Raw genomic sequence first — 24,822 nt, forward strand, 5'->3', positions numbered from 1 at the left:
AAACCAAAATCTTCCACCCCACCCCCCCTCTCCAAGGCGATAGATAATTAATGATCGGTCCTTTAGGCAATAGATCCACAGCGCGCAAGCACCAATCTCTAGTAACGCTGCGATAGTCAAGGTGCTTTCAAAACAGTCTTACTCTGCTCTATTGCACCAAACCACGCATGCACTTGTCACTCGGCAGGTAACACATTGCAAAAGTAGAATTGACGACAAAAACCGTTGAGACGTGAAGACAATGCATGGTGGAACTGATGTATGTGGTAAACATTTATAATGTTGGGAGTTTTTGATAGTAAAAGAAACTAACTTTAATCAGAAGTTCCTCACCAGAGGAACGCGACATGATTAGAACTAACTTAAGAATACAACTCTAAAAGCGCAACTGTGAATTCGTCGCCAAGATCCAAAGTTACCTTAATTTCAAAACAGAATCGCATCACTGAAGCGAAAAGTGTAACTAAGATTACTCGCATTTCTTGGTTAAGAAAACTAAAAACATTTTAAACCTCTGCCACTTTATTGAAAGGTGGTTTTGATCTTTTGATGAAACCATTGAAAAATTTTGTTATTAAACGAACTATTAAACGAATTATAATATTTTGCACAATTATTTGGTACACTTCGGCTCAAATAGGAAAGAAAACTCACCAGTTTTGGAAACTCATCAAACCATGACTCAAAATAACCAAGTTGTTGTGTCGAATATTTTAGGCAAACTCTGACACTTTCAAATGGAGGTCATCTATTCTGCAAGATGGAGAAATATTAAGAAAAGAACTGTATCTAAGTTTCCCTCTGAGACAGAACTTCAGAAATTTGTGTTTATGTTCCCTTATATTCTCTCTAAAATGGAACACCAAAATTTATCTTCAGGTATACTGAAAATTATAAATTGACACCATGAACATGTACTACATGCTGCTGGTGACTCTAGTGTTGTCTGAAACACATCAGTGAAGTTTTTGTTTGTGCAATGGATTGGTTAGGTAGCCTTTAATTAACCAGGGTGGTGGAGGATAAACAGTAAGGTGAAAAACTCATCATCGAATTTTGTATCAGCGAGACGCTCAGTCAAAGTGCGTGACAAATCGGCTAATGGATGATTCTTCATTTGCCTTCCACTTTTTTTGTACTCTGCTTTTCAGCGTTTGGATTTTTGACAATTTGTTTTCATCTTCGAACACTCTCGTTCACAAGTGATGTTTACGCCTCAAGCAGAGATAGATTCCCTCATAACAGTAAGTTAGCGGATCATGGAGAAGCTGACATCATATACCTTGTACAAGCACAGAGTTGTCTAACTGAGCATTACACTTCATTTATAAAATTAGAAAGTAGAACTAGACGTGATGTTTTAGTGTTGAGTTGGGGCAAACGATGTCACGATTTGTCCACAAATCTAAGCAGTGTGGTTTACATTCATGGTAAGAATACTTCATGGAGTTCAGGGCGAAATTTGTTGTACCATATGGCTTTGCAGAGGAATAAGGGCTATCTATACTACGTTTTCCTTGATGAAGATATCGAGTTTATCTTCACATCGAATATGACCCATGATATGGGTTACAAGGAGGGAACTAAACATCCACTTGAGGCCTTTGAAAACTTTCTTCTGGAATACGAACCCGCAGTAGGTCTGTGCAATTATTGCAGTCGTTGCGGGAAACTAGCGGAAAACGGCTCCTACTATGTTCCCGCACTTTGTTGCTCGGCGCGCCCTGCAACTGGAAATCTCCCGCCGATTTTACCGGTTACAATATCTTTTGACGCCGCTGTGAATGCATTTCATACCAAGGCAGTTAAACATCTTCTGCCTTATAGACTGGACTACGAGGAGATTAGCTGGTGGGAGAGCCAAAAATACGTTATTTTAAGGTCAGATATTTTATTTCGTGGTCAAGTTATTCGCTACACGCCGGTGACTGCCATCAACAACGAGCACAGAGATTATCCTCAACGACCAATCGACAACTGGGGGAATATACTGCTCGATATAAGGAAACTCATGCCGGAAAAGTACAAGAATCAAAGCGTTTTTAGTAAGAATCTGGAAGTTGACATGATTCCAGAAATCTCTGGCAATTTCCTTTCCACACCGTTATGGAATATTTCAATTCCTGGTCCTAAAGTACCGATTCAACCTTACAGTCATTTCCATAAATAGCATGAACAAAAGGCAAAAATTTAAAACATTATAGGAAATTTTTGATAATTATCACCCACTCCTGTCGTCTTAGAACCTTCAGATATTCTTACATGTAATAAGGCTGATTTGTAGGATCTGTTCTTTCCTTGCTCGCTTCATTTGCATTTAATGTTTTGGCGGTAATAGCCCGTTGAAATGGAAACCTGAAAAAAGTGAACAACCTCAGTAAAATGGGCGCTTGAATAGGTGATGATATAAGCTTACTTTTGGTATTTGTCTGCTCTAAAACCGATCTTAATTCATGCGGTTGAGGAGAGTTTAGGACAAAAGTAAAAATAATCTAATAATCACTATTCTGTTACCCCCAAGTGATAAAATGATGACAAATTTTTTGAGTGAGAAGGTTGAATTTTCCGGTAAAACTGAAAAAGGACAAAAGCAACATAGCTAAATAAAGACATGCCCGTGCTAAGCAGTATCACACAAATATAAATTTCAAATTCTCAGCATGAACGTTTGGGCGACTCCAATAAAAATCACCAAGACGGAGAGAAATATGTCACTACGAGTCATTTGGCTGAAGATTACAATCACTTAGTTCCCTATGAGAATTTTTTTAACTTAAAGATAAATAACAAGATTTCACATCAAGACGAGTTACTTTATTTACTAGAACTTAGATCACTCATTATTTGTTTTACATTCTTCTTCATGTACGCTATCTCAAGGGTGTCCATCAAATCATGATCATTCTATTTCTTGCACAAATCTGGGTTAGTCTTCATCGAAACTCTGGCGGTTGTCTCGTTTCAACTGTTTTTTTTCGGGAACACTTTTTTCCACTGGTTTCAACCTGGTCAACAAGACGTACTCTTTTGAGTCACTACTCTCTCCTTTAGTTGTCATGGCCTCATCTCCTGGTCGAGGGGGCCATTCAATATTCTTCTGAGCGTTGGTTACTGAAAATGTTCATGTAGAAGAAAAAAAAGCTAGATGAAATCATCAATTCCGTTGTAGAATTCTAAGCATATTTCGTAATCTAGTCATGAGTTAAGCCTTAATGCCAAATAAAATGCCACAGATAAAAATAAAGAAAGCTATAGGGTGTGATTCATACCTGTAACACATAACAGGACTGCAAGTGAGATAGAAATCCACATATTAGGACCCATGGTGAAAATCCACGTTTCTTCGAAGCTGTAGAGATGTTTCCAGACTTGCTGCCTTCGTTATTTAAAGTTGTGAGATAAAGTGCGTGGTCGGAAAAAGCAAACTTCAAAATTCCGCAACCGCTAACCAAATACTCCACCGGGAAATTGAAGCACTTCCTCAAAAATTTAGGCTCGTTACTACTTGTGAAAATGAGATCTACTTTCGCTTAAGGGTCAATCTAAAAACCTCAGTCATACATAATGGCTTCAGTGCACTATGAAAAAGTTCTTTTTAACCGTTCTTGGAGATCAGTGTTCATATTTGTTAAACAAGGTAGTTATTCCTATTACATCACCAAATCCCGCAAGAATAATAATAATAATAATAATAATGATAATAATAATAATAATAATAATAATAAACGGTTTTAAGTAAAGATAACACGCCATAAAATCTCACTGCTTGATTTGACCTTCCAATCCTTCTGTTTTTTGCGCGAATATCAAAATTATATCTCGGTAATTTACGAAGTTCCGAAACCGATATCATAAATGTAATTTATGTAATACCTGATTTTCTTTATGCGTGGTGAATAATATCTAATTACAATATGTATCTGATACATTTTAAAAATAGAAATATATTCTTTTTGAGGAACAAATCAGTGGAAACGGTGGGCACAAAACGATTAAACATGACCTGAGGTACAGGATTTTTTGTCGATGAGGGATTAACTCATCAGCTAGTAAAATGTGCAAAAAAATACGCGCGGTTCTCTATTTACCTATGAAAATAAGAATGTTTTTTTCTTTAGGATTTTCTTTCTGCAAATTTTATAACCTCGTATATATATCCTAATAACATAAATGGGTATGATTACTATAAAAAGTGCAGTTTCGACCGAACGGTCGGTTCTGTAAATGGTTAGCTGAAGAATTAAATAATAGATTGAAGCATATCCCAAGCAATTTGAAGCTGTGTGGTTGATTACCAGCTTCAACTAAATATGAATATCTATAGGTTGACAATGTCGTGCATCTATCAACGGCTTTCATTAGGCGGCTTGCTAAAAAGACTCAATTTCTAATTGACTGTATGTTTGTAATTAATGAGACGTGATGCGGAACCTTTTACAGATCTTGCTCAATTTCATTACCTAAGTGGATTTCCCTTCCATTATTTACCTGGGAAATGATAGTTGCCGAAAATATAATAATTTTGCAGTTTTTCTTTTGCATGTTTCACATGTTAGTGTTGCATGAATTGGAAGCACAAGATCAGCTCCCACCTGTGATTTTCAACGTTGCAGTGGGAACAGTTTTTAGCTAAGTTTGACGTTCATAAGGGAATCATCCCTGCAGTCGTTTAGCATTTTTCCCTTCAAACTCATGAAGATTTCTTTTCTTTGTGGCCTTTTGGCTTTCGTTAAGAAAAAAGCTTTGTGTCTTCTAAAAAGAAGTGATATAAATTATGAAAGTGTTCTAAGAAAAAATTTCGATGGTTTTCTATGAGGAAAACGGTGTTAAATCAATTAGGAAGTTTAGTTTACTATCTACCCGAAATATCTTGCCAACAGTGATTGAATTTTGATTCCAACGACGTCAAAATTGAATTAAAAATCAAGCCTAAATAGCCTCAAATTGTTGCGTCTCAAAGGTGATTCTCTCTGGTCCATGAACGTGTAGATAAATTAACCATAAACAGAAATTATAGCTAAAACTAATACGGCAATACGGTAATACGGTAATGTAGCCTTTTCTTTCTTTTCAAACGCTGACGAGAATTCTTGTTGTCAAAATCACTTCTTTTTGACGATAGGATCACTTAGATCAATACTCGATTTGAAAAATTGAAAATATATTGGTGAGATATAAAAGAATGAATAAAAGAGGCTTTCCCAACTTAAGTCCTGAAATGACGAAATTACTGCTGTTACGATCTGAGAAAACTCTATCCAAGATCATCAAAACTTATAAATCGCCAAAAAATATACTACGGAGCAAAATCACGCTAATTCATTCAATCGACAGGAAAATTCAAAAACGTTTCCTCTTCCTCATAGTTAGAGGAATGACTGTAGCTTCTTTATCACTTGGGGAATTCGAAGGATTTTGCAATTGGTTGTGTCACGATAAAATTTACCCTATCCCCATATGAGGCTCTGTAATATCGTAATCATCTTCCTCCATAGGCAGTTAACTGGCAGTAAATTTTCTTTAGTTCCCCCTTCAGATTCTGTTGGCGACGGTCGATCCCCTCCCCCCTGAAAACCATGTGACCCTCCCAAAATCCTTCGACTCCACTCAGGCGACAAATAATGACCGGTCCCTAAGGTTTGTTTGCGGTAGGAGGAGAAAGATCTATGAATCACGAATGAAGATCCTCCATAACAGGACAGTTCATAAACCTCTGATCTTCACAGATACCTTTATTGAGACTCCAAGCTAACGTTAAGCAGCAGTCGCACTTATTCTGGAAGCGAAAACGAATCTAGCAAGGTGGGGGATTGTCGGATAATTTTTTTTTTGGGGGGGGGGTGAGATCACATTGTTTTCAGCGGAGAACGTAGAAGGGATCAGTCTTCTCTGACATAATTTAAAGAGGGACTATAGCAAATTGTTTTTTGGTGGGGTACAAAAAATGAATAATAAGAACTGTCCAGGCTTTATGTTTATTTACCCTCTGTATTACAATAATTTCTCATTCTCAAGACTGTCCACGACATCATATTTTTGTCTTTCCTATTTGCACTGTTGACGAGTGGTTAGTTTTCATCGAGTTTTTGAAATTTAAGAACATCATGTCAGCGGTGCTCTCGATTAATCATCTTTCTACCCCGGAGAAAAAAGCGTGCTCCAAGGCCTCTAGGAATAGTTGTCTTCTTGCCAGGAGGAGGTCCGTCAGTCCAAAAGCAACAACCCACTTTGTGAATATTTTTGTCAAGGGCTGTATGATGAGGTTTGTCAGCGGCCCCTGATGAACTAGATTCTTCCCCGTTGCCTGAACTATCTGCCAGGGAGGTTCCTGTGTAAAGCCAGAACAAAATGTCAATTCTTGATTTTGATACTTTTTTCATCTATTGATAAAAGGTTCATTTTAAGCCGATAATCTGATAAATTTGCTTTGTTTTTCGTCCTTTGGAGGTTTGAGTCTCGAAAGAATCACAGAGTGTTTTCAGCACTCCATGCTAAACACACACAGAAAAACATTCAATGATTACCAACACAGTCAGAAGTAGTTTCCATGCCTCTCCCGACACAAACCCAAAGGATATCGGAGGCACTTGATCAACAAATGGTAATGACTGACGAGAATGGGTGCAATGGGTATTGAAAGGAATCGAAATTTTTTTTTTTTTAGTTGAACTAAGATACAAGCGTAAATACTGTTTAATTGCCACCGTCTATTATTTGAAACTACCGGCACAATTTCTAAAGATGTCTGACAAAAAACAAAACCTTATTTCCAGTTACTAGTAAAAAATCAAATTTGACAAAAGATCTTTTGTTTAGTGGGTTGAATTTCGAGTTTAAAACGAAGAGTATTTTGATTATCTTTCAACTTAAGGACTAACTAGACAAACTATTAAAATAGTTATTTGTGTAATATTTTTAGTGCAAAATTAAAACATCATCTCATCTATAAGGAAAGCACAATTTAAAGAGGCAGGATTCAGAAAACAGGGCGCAGCAGGTACATACATTATTGTAAAGAGATCATTATAACAAAATTACTGACTGGAAATGATTATTAACCTTGGCTAGGCAAGAAAATGATGTCTACGAAAATAATCGCAGGGTTCCTCACAACAAAGTGGAACAATATTCAGCCAAGCTGGTACAGTTATCAACCCTAACACAGGGCGATAAACCCCGTGCTAAGATAATCCATAACATTTGATATTCTTTGCACGCAAATGTGAATTTCACGGGCCGTTCATGAACGCAACATAGCAAGCTATCAGAATGACACAGGCGTCATTAAACTTTGCTTTCCTCGAGCAGAACTAGTCATAAACGTTTCATTACATTCTGCCTTCTGTAAGCAATTACGAATGATTTATAATTACTGAGAAGTCTCCTTTTGACGTTATGCTGATTTCTCCTTCGCTGGCATAGCAGTTCTCTTTGACTGAGATAAATTCAATTACGCTTATCCGGCAACATACATAGAGAATTAAATGCAAGGCGTACTATACTCAAACAAGTGGATATCCATAATCTTTCAAGCCAAAACTGTCATTTCCATTTCTTCCAGATTGATTCCGTGCAGTAAAAGTTCACTGACTGTATTCTAACTCGTTTATTTCCCGTTTACTGCGGAAATTTCTTTTTGTTTTAGTCGACATGACTCCTCTTTATTCTGTTGGTTCTTTGTCTTGTCTCTCTTTATCTCTATCGACTGGAAAAGTTTTGCCGGGATCTTTGCCTTTTTCTAATTCAGAGAAGTGTCGCTGATTCCCGTGGAACTGAGTTACATACGATGTTAAAACTGGACACCTACATGTATCATGCTGCCAAAATGAAGTTGTTCTCTGAACTTTTTTGACGAATGATGTATGTTAAAAAGGATTTGAACATATATTCAGTTGAATAAAAACCGAAATTGTCCTGGACATTGATTAATGGTAACATGCAAGCTAATTGTATAGAATCCTCACACGTTCATTTCCGCGATAATTTAAGAGGCAATAACGAAATCTACCGTTTATATGCGGGGGTTTGTCAATAATTAATTTTTTCCTACGTACAAGGCACAACTGTGAAGAAACGTGCAGACAGGAAGTATTCAGAGAAGGAACAGAGGAATAACGTGATGAAGAAGTTCTTCCTTCTTATTCAAGTAAAACTTCACTCCAATCAATTACCCGAATTTCACTCGAACAATCTGTGCTATTAGGTAAATAAACTGGACAGGATATTTTGACAATAAAAAGGCAGAGCTGTTAACGTGGAGACAGGAAGTGTTCAGAGAAGGAACAGAGAAATAACGCGATGAAGGAGTTCTTCCATTTCATTCAAGTTAAACTTCACACCAATGATTTTGAAGAATTTCACTCGAACAATCTGTGCAGTTAGGTTCATTCACTTAGTTAATGTAAGCCCAAATTGATCTGATTATCAAGTTATACCAATCGAATAGGTTTTATCACCTAGTCTCACACGGAGATTTTACTCACGTTCTCACAAATTGTAATCAGCTTGTGCCTTACACCCACTATCCTTCTTATAAAGAAGGACCAATGAACTCTCAACAGAACCGCATGAAAATAGGGCCAAGAAACGTTGATTTGAATAGACATAGTAGCATCTCACCCACAAACTAAAGGGTTGAACCACTTTGTGTAATATCACAATATGTAGTGCTGAAACTTCTGCTCGGTTTCTTTTATATGACTGTTCACACACACCAGGGTTTCATTCACAGACTGAAGCTTCAGAGCGCAGTACACGACTTGCTTAAAAGCTGCTATATTTTTGTAATAGAAGAATAACACTCTCAATAAAGAAACGACAACTTTGAGTTAAAGTTACAAGACATGTTTCTACATTCTCATGTCATCTTCAGTTGCAAACGAGCTTCCAACGGTTGTACATTTGAATTTATATTTAGGTACGTTACAAACTACGTGTCAGGGCTTACGTTACAAATTGAATATAACACTGCGAAAAGGGTTGAAAATTATGACACATTTGATATTCTCTGAGCCATGAGATCCCAGTATTTTACCTCTAACTTAGGAAAAAAGTAAATAAGTGTGTTGAGATAATTTGGTAATTGACAGATTACGCTACTCCGCTCACATCACTTTGATATACAGCCAAATTCTCAAAACATTGCGAAGAAAGAAGGTGAAGTAATTTTGGCAGTGAATTTTAGAACCACGGTTTTCACTTTTGCTCTAACCGATGCCTCCATCAAGAAATTAATTTGGAGGCGAATCTCATAAGATTTGCAGAATTTTTAAACTCAGCACTTTTATCACAGTCAGTTACTCACGTGCCCCTCTATAACGACTATATCGAAGCCGAAAAAACTCAAATAAAGGATTTTGATCTCAAATAAATATTAATTAAGCTTTACAATCTTACGTTTTTAGGAGGGAAGAAACACTGAGAAGAGGAAGGGGAAACAGTTTGGATTCAGTAAAACGAAAAACGACTCAGGTAAAAGAGCATTGACTAACAGATAATCACTTTACAAATTTAACCTAGTTTAAACGAATACATAAGATTTTAAACGAAGGCGGACAGGCTATGATTAGGTTTGAAATTAGTCTAAGGAAAGCCGGTTTACCTGCCGTAAAGATTAAGCTGCATAGAAAAACTGCGATGAATGTCCTTGGACACATTGTCAGTATCTGCCAAGGCCCAGGTCAGCGTGCAAAGCAATGGTGACAGTGAAGCTGCATGCACTTAGCGTTGGGTATTTATAGCCAACTGGTGTTTGCGTGGTCGGAGAAAATGGACATCAAAATTCATAAAACATAAACTAAACTGTGTACAGTCAGGAAATAGAGGAAACCTCTTAATCAGTTTGAAGACTATTTCACGAAAGCTCACTAAAGGGTAGCAAAGACTATTGCTAGAGTACTTTTGAGTGCCATTTCGCTTCAGGCAATAACTGAAAACAAAGAAATTGTTTGTACAATAATGTAAAATAAAGCATATTTTTGGCTGAATTTTTTTTCATATTGAATAGAGGAGGAATTGCTCTAAAATCACCGGGTTTTGGACAAATAGTCTGAAAGAATTAATGGTGTGGAAAAGGTAATATAATTTACAATTCCTCTTTGTAAATAGGACGGCGTCAGGGAAAAGCAAATTAATTGAAATTTCTAATAGCGAAGGTATTACATGATAAATTACGTGCTAAACACACATTCGGCTCTGAAAATGAGCAACAGGACTAACGAGATCTAAATTTCAATACCGCCTCTTCAAGTAAATATAGGGAAAAAAGCGTGGTAAATTATGAAAATAAAGCTGGCGAGTGCAACCCTCTTTAATGGGCTCTAATGGAGTGTTGATTACTATTGGCAAATTTACAACATCATTACTTGAGCTATGTATTGTCCTGTGTTTGTGAAAGTATGATGATGCTGCAGCTAGCACACTGGAGGCATAGAATTAACAACACAATACATGTCAGTGAAACTAATGGAAATTAAATCTTTTTTTACTTTTTCGCTTTACAATTATGGGCCACAATTTCTCAGACAATTTTGGGTTACTAGTTTGAAGCAAAAGGAACGTGTCATAAAAAAAAATCACGAATAAGAAATATTATGCAAAGTGCATTTTATGAGCTTTTATTTCCGAAATAATTTTTTCTTTTATTTGAACTTTACATTTTAATTACCCTTTGTAGTCGCAACAAATGTAATAGAAAATAACCTCCCCTTACGAAGTTCAATTTAAATGGCACGGAAAAGCTCAGCAGTAAGGAAAAGAGACCAATTATGAAGAGTTGAAGCTGAAAAGTGAAAAATCATACATGTAATAAATTGGGAAAAAAATATATCAGTATATAACTTCACGCAAAGGGTAAAATCAGTACGCATAACCAAACATATAATGATAAATAACGAGTTTTGGCTTTTAAATTGTGGTATTAACACTAATACCCTTACCGTCTGAAAAATTTTAGTGTCGTCTACCCCACGTGCCAGTGTACATGCTTTGACTGGGCAAGAAGAAGGAATAACAAATTAGCTGCTTTCTCGAATTTTATGACTGAGGAATTTGATCTCATTGCTCAAGCTTCTCAACATAAAATCAAGAAAATTATTTTTACGGGGGAACACGTGAGAAAAAGCCAATTTTTTTTATTAGAATTTAATGAAGAGTGAATTCAGCTGTGGAGCAACAGTAACCACAGTGGAAAAAATCCGGCGGGTTTTATAATCTATCATTTTTCTTCGCAAGCAGTAGTTTGGCGTCAATTTCTGCGAAATTTGTTACGCACCATGCCGTTTCGGCAGCCTTGGAAAACTCAAAACTTCCGAAAAATGTTGACCTTGTCATGAAGCTCCACTTCTCCCTTCCAGTCGTCAATGCTGATTAATTAGCTTTTAAGTAAATAAGAGAGCCATTATTAGCCGATATACGCTCTAAAGGTGAGCTGATCTGACGTTCAGGATGCGAATTACCGGTTTATTGGGCACATATCTCGTTTATAGGACTGATGGCTCTCGAGGGTGATAGCTTTGTTGTTTCATTCATACACGAGCGTGTCTGTTCAGTTTGTAACCCTTTCTAATCGTTGCCTCCAGATTAAAGGGACAAGTTCCAGAATAAAGAGGGCGAAAACTGGTAAAAGCTGCCTTCAGCTGATAGTTTTGCCATCTACGCTTTTTTCTAGGTGTAAATGTATCTCTTGATTACATTTCTTATGTGCTCTCCCTTACAATGTAGGAAAGTAAAGCGTTCCTTCACATCCAAGAAATTATTGAATGTCATGACTTGCCAGTTTTTAGTGACAATTCCGTTACGCAAACCAACACAAAGTTGCAAACGTCCACGATAAATTTACTCAGGGGAAAGTCAAATAGCAATGTCTGGAGGGCATGTCATTCGCATAAAGTAGGAATAAGTAAGTTCTTTTTAGAATAAATCAATTCGATCGTAATTTATATCTCGCGGGAGAAATTTCGTTCATTTAATTAATAAGATACTGATAAATGTTTTCATCATTTTATTCACTAATTAAATGTAGACATTCCGATTTTTGTACTGATACTTAAAATACCTCACTTAGAGCACAAAGGCAACTTATATGGAATCAACATGGAGGCTGTCTGCGTAAAGAACACCAAGGCAACAGCCGGGGCCCATAGAGGAAAAGGAAGAAGAGCCATAAAAAAGAGTAAAAATTCAAACATTAACTGTTAGGATCATTGAAGGCCAACTTTGATTAGCAGTGAGTATTCGTAGCTGAAAGTGTCTGATTTTTGTACTGATACTAAAAATACTTCACTTAGAGCCCAAAGGCAGTCTATATGGAATCAACATGGAGGCTACCTGAGGGAAATTTTAATCAACAAATCTAAACAAGCGTAAAGAATGCCAAGGCAACGAGGCCCATAGAGGAAATGCAAGAAGAGCCGTAAAAAGAGTAAAAATTCAAACCTGAACTGTTAGGATCATTGTAGGCCAACTTCGGTTAGCAGCGAGTATTCGCAGCTAAATATAGTGTCCGAAAGATCCCGCGAGTTGCCATGGAATATGAAATTTGACCAAAATATGCATTGTTACCGAAATGTTATACGGTATATTATATGACTTAATTGTAACTTATGCAATTCCAGTGTGCTTTTTGATCAAGTGGGTAACGTATGACGCTGATAAGGAGATGACATCGAATAATAAGACTTAGGGAAAAAGACTAAATGAAGGTTCCCTCTTTTTTCAAATACATCAGCCGACATTTTTTGTCGTTTGACACAGTTCTTGTACAAAAATTACACGCTCAGATGTAATGGATAAGTCATCATTCTGTGTAGAGCGTGATGCGTGAAATTATGAAAGCTTTTCAGTGTGAATTACTCTTGTTAAGTCTTACAAGGTGCGTAGGCCTCGACAATGCGCAAACGAACCACTTGCGCATTTGATCTTCCGTCTCAGCTATGATAAAAGAGGGACCGAAATAGCAGCAGAATAGATTCTAATGGCTAAATGTGTAGTTTCTTAATGGTTAAAAGTAAACAGTTAGCACTGGCACTGGGTGGTATGGAAGTATTGGATTCGTTGGACGTTGCATGCAGATACACGCATTCATGTAGTTTATTTCTTTCATCACATTCTCTACTTATTATTTTGAATTTCCGAGTTCACCTTAAGTAAGGAACTACTGCATTTCCGGGTGGGAACGTTTAGACGTTGAGACCGACAGAAGGAAATTAACTATGTGGTTGTTTCCCACGGGGCTTTTGAGCAAAAGGATAAGGTAAAATCAACATGATCTCAGCAATATCGTCACTACCAACAAACTCGTCACCAAAACAGGAAAATGTACTCCATACTGTTCAAAGAGTAGCATGAGAAGGTTTTCTAACGTAATTTGGGTCACAGTTTGAGTTTTGCTATGAAATTGGAGCGAGGAACTACATATAATTGGTTGGTTAGATGTGTCAATCAGTAACCTTCTATCATGTGCAACTAATTCTAACCCCACTCCAACAGAAGGTTCATGGAAAACAAGATTAGAATAAGATGTATATCCCCTGCAGTTTTTGTCACGTAGCGAGTTAAAAAGCCTAAAAGTGCTATTTTGCTCATGTGCCAAAAGAGAGTAGTATAAACGTAGTATAATCATCCAAGAATGACGCGAAAATCATGTGGCAGTTGGTAATTTTGGTGGTCATTGCGAAAGACAACACTCTGATGGCTAGTGACAATCTGTGATAGCATCTTATGATGAATTGTTAAATCTCAGCATGAGAGATACAAACACGCGTTGACTCTTTTGATCCCAAATCCAATATAAATGAAATAATACGAGAAAAAAAACATCTACATCTTGTTACTAGTGACCTATGTTTATCTCATGTTTTAAACGCGCAACGTTATTCATTTTCTTAACGCATGCGACGAGCTATGAAAGAGAATTAAAAAGTTAAACCAGCCTCAAATAACGATTCTCTTTTGAACCCTTAAATATCCTTTCCGTAGTTATAGTTAACTAAAGAGTTCGTTGTGTCATAAAAAAGTTCTGATCTAGTGGATGGTCAACCTAACAGTAAAGAAGTGATCATTAAAGCTCTGAAAGGGGACTCACAAAAGGCTGATTCAATCTAACGTTACACCCTGGCAAAGCAATTATTCGGGCATATTAATTACTGACAAGAAGGTGTTGACGGTAATTCTGTTTGTGGATTGTCTTGTTTGTTATGATTTTCTCCTAGAGCCAAGGCTTTAAGCTTGTAACTTTTAAGAGCACTTTAAAACGATTAAAACGTAATGACTGTAAATGACTCAACATCAGTCACATCAAGGCATTCTATGGATACATTCACGATCAGCGACACTGAATTTTACCCAAAAAGGCTGATAATGAAATCATTTGACCACTTTCATGATAAACTGAAGACTTAACGATGAAAATCTTACAGTCGAGCTCACGTGACCCCACCTATCTCATATCATAATATTTGTTGCCCCTTCAGACTTGCATACATTCTTAAAAAACAAAGTCGCATCAACACTAAGAATGCTTTTGAAGTCTGGAGTGTTCAAACTTCACTCCTGTGTCTCATTAAAGTTACTTCGAGTTGTTCTGAAGGAAGCTGAGGGCAGTTGAGGGAGGGAGGGAGGGGGAGGGAGGGAGGAGGGGGAGGGAGGGATCGGGGCTCAAATGTCCCCGCTCTAAGATTTTCTCTAACCTCTGTTATTTTTTCTTCCGGTCTGTAAAAGCTTTGATTAGAATCATTGTTTTTTTATCATTTATTTTCATAGGAACAATCATTGAGGCTTCTGTCCGACTCCCATTCGCACCGTTGAAGTTCGCGTTAACAAAATAAAGCGCCTTCTCAGCCGAACCATTGAAATATTAGATTACTGTTGTCCTAAGAAAAGTTCGAAAAAAATGATATAAATTTCCGGCATCCATATTTTGAACACTAGAGTCAGCTCCTCACGATCCACTGATTTAGACTGAAATCACCCTCCGATAAAAGTTGTTTTTCCTTCCCTCCGTTCCCTATTTAACCCACCATAAACTCATTCTCACTCTCACTTCCAGCTGCCTTGCGTAACTGGCTTCTACAGAACTATCGTTCTTTATTCTTTACTTTTGACTTCTTTGCAGCTTTCGTGAAAATATTGATAAAAAGACTTGTCTCTATCGAAATCACAGGTTCATTATGGATTTAATCAGCTAAAACAGTTAAATTAGCAAAGGAGAAAACATACATTTCCGTTTTTCATATGACCTAATTCGGGAAAATGATAACACCAACATCGCTATTAACTGAGGTTTGAACTGCCCTCAGCTACACAATGCATAAGGCTTGTTAAGCTTCGTTGAATTGTCATACACAGACGGTTTTGTCTGCACTTGAGAGCTTAAAACACCCAATTCATAGTAGTACAGATTATGTAGAGTAAGATATGCTTTCCTTTTTTTCTCACGCTATCGTTTATTCATGCAGACTGAGAAATCAGAGTCACTTTATAATGCATAATGAGTACTACATTTATCTCACGTACCTCGTATACATCGAACTGATGTTTGCAGGGCTTCATCGATAAACTGAGAGCACATGTTATCATTACAGATTGTTCTTGTAGCGTTTGGTTATCTTTGTTTGCCTATAATTTAAATTAACACTGGGCTAAAAAAGTGAAATTTTAAACAAATGAACCACATCAAAGTAGATTAATCCGATCAAAATTGGCTGCACCAGACTTGCTTAAATCTCTCGTTTTCGCCATGCCGGACATAATTTTGAACTGGATAGTTTACGTTGACATAAAAAGAAAAATTGTCAAAAGAAAAGAACACCCTCTTCACATAGATACAAAGGTTAAGGTCAATGTATTGACAACTCACCGACGAGAAGCTTTCCCTGACTCATTCCCTGATAACACCTTGCTTTGACCATGTGTACTCAGTAAAAATTTATCGAGCCTTCATTTATGTAGTCCAAGAACACTCTGGAATGATCTAGCCATGTGTCCCAGTATCATAGTCGAGACTTTGGGCGTTCAAACAAGAAAATTTAGCAGTGAACTCAAGTGCCTTGCTTTATCAGATGGAATTGGAAGTACCATGTTTTCAGCTTCGTTAGAAGTGTTAAAACATATTGCGTATCCTGTTTTAAGTTAGTCTTTTATTTTTTTTAAAGCACAACATGAAGTAGGTTCGCGTGACCCACATTTCTGTGCCTTTCAACACATTTGTAAAAAAAGAAAGTGTCTAGGCTTTTTTTTCACCGACATGAAGTACGCAGTACGTTTACGAAAAACAAATCGCGATAAAGGTCTTATAATAAAAGTGGATGGATTAGGTTTGATAATGAAACTCAATGTGCTCAGAAGTGTCTGTTGAGTTTAAGTCAAGTGAGAAATGGGTTTGCATCTTTCGATATTCCAGCTAAAACCTAAGCACATGCTAACATCACAGTCTAAACTTACGTCACAAAAAATCTGACAGCGTTGTAGTTGTACTTCCATGTCTATGCAGCGAGTTGTGTATTTTTGGTGGATGTAACGAGTTGGAGAGAATAGGGCACACCAACAAATTAGTCTTAATTTCGTGGGAAAAATGAAGAAATTGTCTAAGATTAACGAAATATGTTTGATTAAACAGCTGACAATTTTGTTAATTGAATTATTAGCGGAACTGTTTTTAGCTGAGTAATATATTACTCAGCTAAAAACAGTTCCGCTAATAATTTAATTTCGACGGGGGTGACCTGGGATATCTCATAACGCATTTATGCCACAGGCCTTCCCCTACAGACTGTTTGGAACTTAGTTGGATGTTTATGTCTACAAATATGTGACACTTCATTTTTGTCATCATGGTGAAAGACGTGCAATCTTTAGAAAGCAAAACAACATTCTTTGCATTTGTTATTTGCCCGATGAAACTAAACACGAAAACATCCCTGGTTTTTACGAATGGTTTGCGAAATTTGCATTTGATGATCATCCTCCTAAGTCAATGAAAATGATTGATTAATTTGGTGTCTTATTCCCTGTCTGTTATCAAGAGAAAACAATCTTATTTATTTAAATGCAAGCCAAACGATATTACCTAACCGATGAACACTGATGAATTTCCGTTGTAGCCATTCGCTATTGCCACGCGCAGTTATGGAAGCATAGGCTCTTTGATATGTCACTCACGAGGTTGGCGGTCTGGTAGCAATGAGCTGAAATTGGATTTCAAAACTTATTGCACCTTTGGTCCATCATTACAACCACGGGAGTCCTCTTTTGAGAAACACGACGTCTCTAAGAAGCTCGACTGAAGAGCTACACGGCACTGAACTACTAATTAAGACATTAGCTCTGCCTTTCCCCTCAAACGAGTAATGATGCATCTTTATCTAATGACAAGGATAGCCCTGACCTGTGTTTTTCTAGACATGTACGCTCTATCAAGTGATACGAGGTGAGCTTCCTTATCTCATTTTTCTCACGGCTTGGCTCTCAAAATGTTCATTTACATCGCAATTTTAACATCTCATCAATCCAAACTACGCTTTAGACTTTCAGGGTACGATATTCTAACCTCGAGACTTCCTTTGGAGGTTGATCCAATACTGAACCTCAACACCGTTTGCAAGAACACACCGTCTTTAAACAGAGAACAGCTGGAACTTTGTAAAACGCAAGCCGATGTTGTTGCTAGCGCGTTACAAGGAGCTCAAATGGCTGTACATGAATGTCAAGAACAGTTTGCCTACAGAAGATGGAACTGCTCGTCCTTGGAGACCAAAAACAGCAATCCTTTGACAAGTGACTTGTTAGCGAGAGGTTAGTACGTACAAGTATAAGCACGCAGGCTTATTATGCTGAGCACAAATCCGGCTTATATTCTCAATTCTGAACGTTCCTGGTGAGGTTATTTATCTATTTCAAGTAAGCGGCAAATCACAGAAAAGCACACCACTGTGTAAATGCTATTTAGCATTCAGGAAAGAACTCTGGTTTTAGAAAAAGTTGCAGGGATTATTGAAAGAAAAACAAACAAGAGATGCTGTTAAATGGCGGAAGACTGGAAATGTTTGGATGTGACCTAAGGCCTTTAATCTTTCTTTCTGTCGCTCCTTTTTTTTTCGTGCTTTTAGCCTCATCATTTGGCAATTCTTAATTTAGCATCATAAGCATCGTGAAAAAACAGGTTCCTCTACTTTAAAAAAGAGGTGTAAATATAAGTCACGCGGTAGAAACCATTACGCTTATGATTGTGACATGGCTTCCACCAGAGTGCTAGGTCTAGCATAACAAATAAACACTCTTGTAAAGGTAAACATGCCGAAGAAGGATTTGACTGGCCTAAGTAGATTACTGCACTGCAGCATATGTTAGCCCTTTCGATCTCATCCGATTCAGATCCTTAGGCTCGTTGTTTCAGCGAAGTGAAATGTCCTCTCGAAAATTTTAAATTCCTCTTAAAATGGAAAGCTTGGTGCAGACCTTGATACTTAACAGAAGAGTCTTAATCCGTTCATTAGAAATTTGTCCTCCAGATCTTAGACGCCTAAGAAAGCCAAACGCCATCATGATGAAGAGAAACTTTTTAAGTTCCGACATCACTATCGACATTAAACTGATTTATCTCACTTGAAATACACTAAGTGCTTTTTGTTACCCGTTGTATTTACTGATCGCGACGGAGACTGTGCTGTGCGGCGGTTAAGAATCAAACACATACTGCAGATTGTAAGGTTTGTGCTGCTACGTCCACCTTTTGTCTAAATCGTAACCCCATTCTGATCTCTTCTCTTTTTAGGACACAATTTGTTTTACATTATAAAACGGGGCACTTTCTGATCTTTGCCTATATCTTCACCTGTGCCACCACTAAACGCTTCCGGTGTTACCTGACAATCCTATCTCTGATCGCCATCAAGATCTTGCCTTAATGTCCCAAATTTATTTAATTAACTTGCAGGTTTTAGAGAGACAGCTTTTGTGCACGCTATCATATCTGCCGGCATGACACAAGCAATTGCAACATCGTGCAGCATGGGTAAACTTGGAACGTGCGGATGCGACGAAACCGTTAAAGGAGAGGGTCGAGGCTGGAGCTGGGGCGGATGCAGCGACAACGCCGTTTACGGTGCCGCTTTTACTGCCGATTTTATGGATTCTCGAGAAAAAGGAACAGATATAAAATCGCTGATGAATCTCCACAACAATCAAGCAGGACGTCTGGTAAGAAAAGCAGCCCTTTGTAATTTTAAGAAAAGCAGCCCTTTGTAATTTTTAGACAGCCACTGAATCTCAAAGAGGTGTCAAACACAGGTCTGACACATTTTATTGAATCTTTATCCACTCGGAAAATTTGAATATCAAAAATAAAACATCGTGACGCAGAGGTAGTCCCCAAACGTGCCATTCGAATGGCTACCTGAAGGGGATGAATCCGCCAGCCGAAAGGTCAAAATCACACGGTTCGATTCAACTCGACTCAAGAGGAATTACGATGTCCGGCCACAACAGAAGTCTTCCCTCATTGTTTCATTATATCAGGCTACCCCAACACTTCGGCGGTACCTGTGTGTCATTCTGTCTGCTGAATGGCTCTTATGAAGTTCTTCAATGTTTCATAGAAAGATTTCACGTTAGGCATGCTTTGTGTTGGAATATTTGCATGCAGGGTCAGAGATGTGACACATTTGTATCACGTGTCGGGCAACCTCGACACGAACGCTCCAAAAAGGCACGGAATGTTATAATCCTTCTATAAATTTTAGCTTTTGCTCTATAATACGTTACTTCATTGTCTAAAATAGATAGTGCAGCAATTTTAGCCATATTCGTGTATCTTATCGGATTGTGTGGATGGTACAATGTTTTGGCACTTTCAGAGTAATTGGATTTTCACATCACTTCCTAGAGCTGCCCATTCAATACATTTTGTGGTGTTATTTTTGTGGCCAAACCGCTTCAGAGTACTTATTAAGTTTTTAAGTTTTAGTTTATTGAATTGTTCGAAAACAATTCATTCAAATAGTTGTTGTTTCAGCAAGAGTTGCTCATTAGCAAATTCATCAAGGGTTTGCAACGTTGAAGAGGCTGTTTGATAAATATACCTATTAATGTACCACTACTACCTTTGAGTATACAATTGGTAAAGGACTAGTTTTAAAATAGATCTGTCGGATTCTGATCCAATTATTAAAGGTGGTTCCAAGCCCTTTTAAAAAAGGCGTGAATTCCCCTGCCATCGCAATAGTTTAAGTAGAAGGTCTGGAAGTACTTGACATAAGAATGGTAATTTCCTATTCGGGAATTAACCTCGTTGCTTGGTACATTTTCGCTTGGGGAGACTTTCATGTTTTCAGATTATCCCTTGCTCTTATATCTACCGACGATAATGAGTAAATCTGGAACTAATACCGGCCGGTTAATTAGCTGATTTACAGAAGGCATAAAAGGGCCGAGAAATTCCCGCTGTGTTTGTATCAATTGGCTTAATAGCTCTTTAAAGACGTCTGTGTATCAATGGGACCGGGCGGGCGTGTGAAAATTCTATACACATTGCGTTCATTTATGAAGTTCAAAAGGGCATCTCTTAAAAAAAGCAGGAAAATTCCGAGATAATTAGAACCAGAAATTTTGGATAAAAAGATGAGCATCAAGAGAGATGTAGAGCGAAGTAGTTTAGTATCGAACAGCCCGTGGGGATACTTCCTAGAAATAGGCTTAGGTAGATGTACCGTTGGATTGAGTCGAATTTTCACTAATGGATTGACTGTAGATAATGAAGTTAAATTTTCAATGAAGTTTCTAGAATGGGGTCACACATTTTCGGGATTTCGGGGTTAAGAAAATTCTGGTAAGTAGGAATTAAAAAATGGAAAGATCTGCGGTTAAAGAGTTGTTATATATCTAACTTGTCAATTAATTTCAGGATGACTTACTCAAAAGGCTTTATAACGCAGATGAATGAACAGAAAGTGAAAAAAATAACATGTGACTAAGATGGGATCTATAATCTGTAATTGGGCACCGAATAGACTTAAATGCGGTAGGGCTTCTGAGTGGCCAGCGGGCACATACCCAGCAAAAAATTGAATCAAGTACCCCCCCCCCTCCCCAATAACGCTGTCCTTTATCACACATGCGCATATCGCGACGTCAGATTCTCTACTTAAGTAAAATCATCGTTGGCTTTAACACTTTTATTTTCATCAAGTTGTTAGGTTTTTTTGCAGGATAAAGCTCATGTTGTTATTAAAAATGAGGAAAAACACACATTTGCAAATCTAATTAGCACAAACCGTTTTTAGTCGCATGAGGGACACCTAGGCACCCTTGTGGGTTTGTCCGTTGAAAACAAAATACACATGTCAAAGCGTGGTAGACCTTCGTTATGTATCGATCGAGTTTAATATGGATGATTGCTAGAACAACAGCAAATGAAATATTGCTTTTGACATATGAAATGGAGTGGTACATCTCTACTTTACGAGATGTCCTGTGCGTGCTCTTACTTAACCTACTTTCGAGAAAAAAACAGAAAATACTTTCAGCTTAGAACTATACCAATCCACTGTTCTATTGATTTTGTGACAAGTTCATGGAAGTCCTTTATTTATAATGATTCTTCAAACATCTGTAGTAGAATGGTTGATCAAAACACTTGAGAAGAGAGGTTATTTATCCATAATTGCTGATTTTCAGTTCAAACCAGCCGTGAGTTGTGGGCTGGTTTAAGAGCCAAGTAAACTCTTTAGGCGAGTCAGTGGATTTATATCAAGACAGTTTTGAACCTTTTTCTAATCTCCTTCTTCAAAAGCCCTTGTGTATCATAATTCAAATAAAAGCTACTTTACAGTATTTTTCAGTGGTACGACACATCGTGTGGCTTAATACCCATTGAATCGTGGCTAAAGCCCTAGAGCATGACTATCAGTAATTGACAAGACCAAGTTGATTTTTAAACCGTATGAAAACACAAGCAGAACGTTCATTTGCTACTATCCTGTACTTACAGTATTACAATGCAAAGGGAAACCTATATCATTTCTCCGTGGGCCTCTTTAGGAGAATTGGCAGTTTGGGGTCGAAGAAATGGAAGAAAGCGTAGGCAATCCATCCGCTTAAGGTGGCGCCCCCCCTCCCCCTCCCCCTCCCCCTCTATGGAAAGATTGTGATTGGCATGGACTCGCTGCGTTATTCGTACCACTTGGTGATTTACCGCTGATCGACTTTGAGTCACAACCTATGTACTCATTTTTACTGGGCCACACCTTCCTAAGAACATTTAATTGTAAACGGATCATTTTCATAAAATCCTTTTAACTCCAGAGACCATGTTACTCAATGGAGTGAAAAGAGTCTACATGATCCGCTTATGGGAGATTAGTTATTATTAAAATATTTCAAATGGAACTGATGGATTCATATAGATATCGATAAAGACACTTGACAACAGTGGCGGTTTTCTTTTATGACATGAATACCTCATAGGTATGCGGTAAACTCCGGAAAGCCGAAACAAAAACATCGATCCACATCGGATCATGTCTATGTGTTAATGCTTAAAACATGATCATCCCTAAAAGAATGCGTTGCTGATAAACTGAAAAGACAATGCACGTGTTATCCATTTTTCAGTGTGCTTTCTTGATCAATCTGCTTTACATTGAGGGAGGGACAAGAGGGGAGGTGAGGGAGGGGATGGGGGTGGGGGAGGGAAGTGGATCAAGGTGTCCCCGAGAGGTAATTTTGAGTGTTCACTTTAATCTTCTCGCCGGCTGTCAACTTGTTGTGGGTATTGCCCCCGCATGGCTTTAAATCACGATATTGTGTCAGATCTAAGAACGAATTCTTCGGATAACTTGAAGTTTTGTGAGCATGGATAAGGAAATCCTTTCATTAAGACCGTTATTAGCACTATTATCCACTAAAATCTGCACTTTTAATTTAGGAAATGAAAGCATTGTCCTCGTTCGACGTTCTCCGAGTCTGTTAATCTTTATTGTGCTTGAATTCCAAACTTAAGAACCGTTCGGGCATAGAAAAGTCTTCATTTTCTCCTCAAATATGGCAACTGTGGCACGTAACCTGCCGAAGTTTATGTAAAATGTTTCATTAGTTATTTACAAATGTTGCTTCGAGACTTGTGCCCCTAGGTACTGTAAACCTCCACATCGAAAATGTTAAATTTTCGGTGCAAGTGTATTTATTTTTTCACAAAGTTATCATGACGAAACTCAGACTTAGCGTGCTCACCCAGAAGACCATGTCCACCTCGCAGAGTAATGCTGAATTCGTTCGTTCTTGCTCTGGCTCATAAGACGGTTGGTCTTCACTTCTTCGTTTCCTTACTTCCTAGTAAACTCGTTCATCTTTTCATTCATCCTTCTTTGCCTGCCTGTTTGCTTCCTTGTTCACAGTTTGCTGGGCCGTCTGCTTAGCTGCATCCTCTCAAAGGAAGTGTGGTTTAGGTGGGGGAAAAATGGGCTGATGAATGCCAGATGAATGCCGCTCTCATATGGACATCTTTGTAATCTCACGTTTTCCAACCACCAAATAATACGAATTACTCAGCTGCTCCATAGGAGGTCCGGGACCCGTTTCCCGAAAGTCCCGCTAACTTAACGGGCCCGTAAAGCTGTTCTGTTTTCATTCAAGATGGGAATTTCAAAAGTTTTGAAAAGGATACAATAAAACTATCAGCTAAAGAAACAAAAAGGAATGGTTTGGATGTCATAACCTGCTTTCCCATCTTTTAAATTTTTATTTTAAAAGATGGCTTCGGGCCCGTTAAGTTACCGGGACTTTCGAGAAACGGCCCCTGGAGTTTAAGACACGTGGTTGTTGGTGTCCTTTCACAAAGTACTGTCGAAGCGCAGGCGTATATCCGATTCCTCTCATGTAGACTTCAAAAGTATTTGAAAAGCAGTTGAAAACACTTTTAAGACACTTCCGAGACTTAGAACACGCAGATATGTGTTTATTTAGAAATACTTCGTATGGAAAAATAATCAATTTATCCATTCGTTTATTGACAGGCTGTTCTCGTCCACATGAAGACTAAGTGTAAATGCATTGGAGTGTCCGGCTCTTGCAGTTTGAAAACTTGTTGGAAGACTGTTCCAGAATTTAACGAAGTCGGAACAATTCTTAAGGAGAATTACGACTATGCAATCCTTATTCGGGTGAGCAACAGGAATCGCGGCAAAATAAGACCGCTACAGCGGAAAACAAAAACATTCAAACACGATGAGTTCCGAAAAAATCTAGTCTATTACGAACCCTCGCCAAGTTACTGTGATAAAGACGACTCGCAAGACATACCTGGAACTAAAGGACGAATGTGCAAGGTTGATTCTCTAGGAAGCGACAACTGTGACACTCTCTGCTGTTCACGAGGATACAACACGATACACGCCACAATAACGAGAAGGTGTCGCTGCCACTTTAACTGGTGTTGTTATGTCTTGTGTGAGGAGTGCGTGGAGAAAGCGTGGGTAACCATCTGCAAATAGTAACGTTAGCCTCTTCTTGACTGTGCTATATAGTGTAACCATGTTTATCACAGTATCAGCTGGAAAACTCTCTCGCCTCGTGTTAAAAGACAGTTTCTTCTCAAAGGGGAAAGCTTTTCCTCTAGAAGTTCTTCCAAGTGAGTGGCCATTTGGCGTCGCAAGCCTCGATAAGCATTTCGTGCGGATGGTCTCTTCAGAACCATATGCAAGAGAACCTTTTCCGATAGTGATGAAGATGGGTTTTAAAGAATGTTCATATTAAATGTAATTTTCATAAAACACAAGACATGTATGATATCGGTAGTTTTGAAGACGTAATAGCCCTTATCGCATTTGTGTC

General features: G+C 38.0%; 3 protein-coding genes and 2 long non-coding RNA genes across 11 annotated transcripts; 3 read left to right on the plus strand and 2 right to left on the minus strand.

Annotated features, from left to right (window-relative positions):
* Positions 1–993: 993 nt before the first annotated feature.
* Positions 994–2,648, plus strand: LOC111330920 (uncharacterized). Its single transcript, XM_022935919.2, has one exon. It carries the CDS (start codon positions 1,106–1,108, stop codon positions 2,168–2,170), a length of 1,065 nt encoding a protein of 354 aa, XP_022791654.1. The 5' UTR covers positions 994–1,105; the 3' UTR covers positions 2,171–2,648.
* Positions 2,649–2,792: 144 nt separating this feature from the next.
* LOC111330921 (uncharacterized) lies at positions 2,793–3,409 on the minus strand. Its single transcript, XR_002694856.2, has 2 exons — positions 3,270–3,409; positions 2,793–3,111 (listed from the first exon to the last, which is right to left on the minus strand). It is a non-coding gene; the product is annotated as an uncharacterized LOC111330921 (long non-coding RNA).
* A 2,552-nt stretch (positions 3,410–5,961) lies between these two features.
* LOC111330937 (uncharacterized) lies at positions 5,962–17,683 on the minus strand. 7 transcript variants are annotated; one of them, XM_088744785.1, is made up of 4 exons: positions 17,546–17,683; positions 15,514–15,615; positions 10,938–10,990; positions 5,962–6,328 (listed from the first exon to the last, which is right to left on the minus strand). In XM_088744785.1, exons 2-4 carry the CDS (start codon positions 15,566–15,568, stop codon positions 6,128–6,130), a joined length of 309 nt encoding a protein of 102 aa, XP_088600911.1. In that variant the 5' UTR covers positions 15,569–15,615; positions 17,546–17,683; the 3' UTR covers positions 5,962–6,127. The 7 variants fall into 7 exon arrangements, 6 of the variants coding, with proteins under 6 accessions (XP_088600911.1, XP_088600914.1, XP_088600910.1 ...); XM_088744788.1 differs by lacking the exon at positions 17,546–17,683 and adding an exon at positions 16,441–16,660; XM_088744784.1 differs by lacking the exon at positions 17,546–17,683 and adding an exon at positions 15,857–16,258.
* LOC148717044 (uncharacterized) lies at positions 11,459–12,738 on the plus strand. Its single transcript, XR_015995238.1, has 2 exons — positions 11,459–11,619; positions 12,065–12,738. It is a non-coding gene; the product is annotated as an uncharacterized LOC148717044 (long non-coding RNA).
* Positions 16,799–24,549, plus strand: LOC111330936 (protein Wnt-10a). The gene is made up of 4 exons (XM_022935940.2): positions 16,799–17,425; positions 17,522–17,790; positions 18,932–19,194; positions 24,006–24,549. Exons 1-4 carry the CDS (start codon positions 17,346–17,348, stop codon positions 24,480–24,482), a joined length of 1,089 nt encoding a protein of 362 aa, XP_022791675.2. The 5' UTR covers positions 16,799–17,345; the 3' UTR covers positions 24,483–24,549.
* The last annotated feature ends 273 nt before the right edge of the window (positions 24,550–24,822 follow it).

Source organism: Stylophora pistillata, chromosome 14 (assembly GCF_964205215.1).
Source record: "Stylophora pistillata chromosome 14, jaStyPist1.2, whole genome shotgun sequence".
Classification (NCBI taxonomy): Eukaryota; Metazoa; Cnidaria; class Anthozoa; order Scleractinia; family Pocilloporidae; genus Stylophora; species Stylophora pistillata.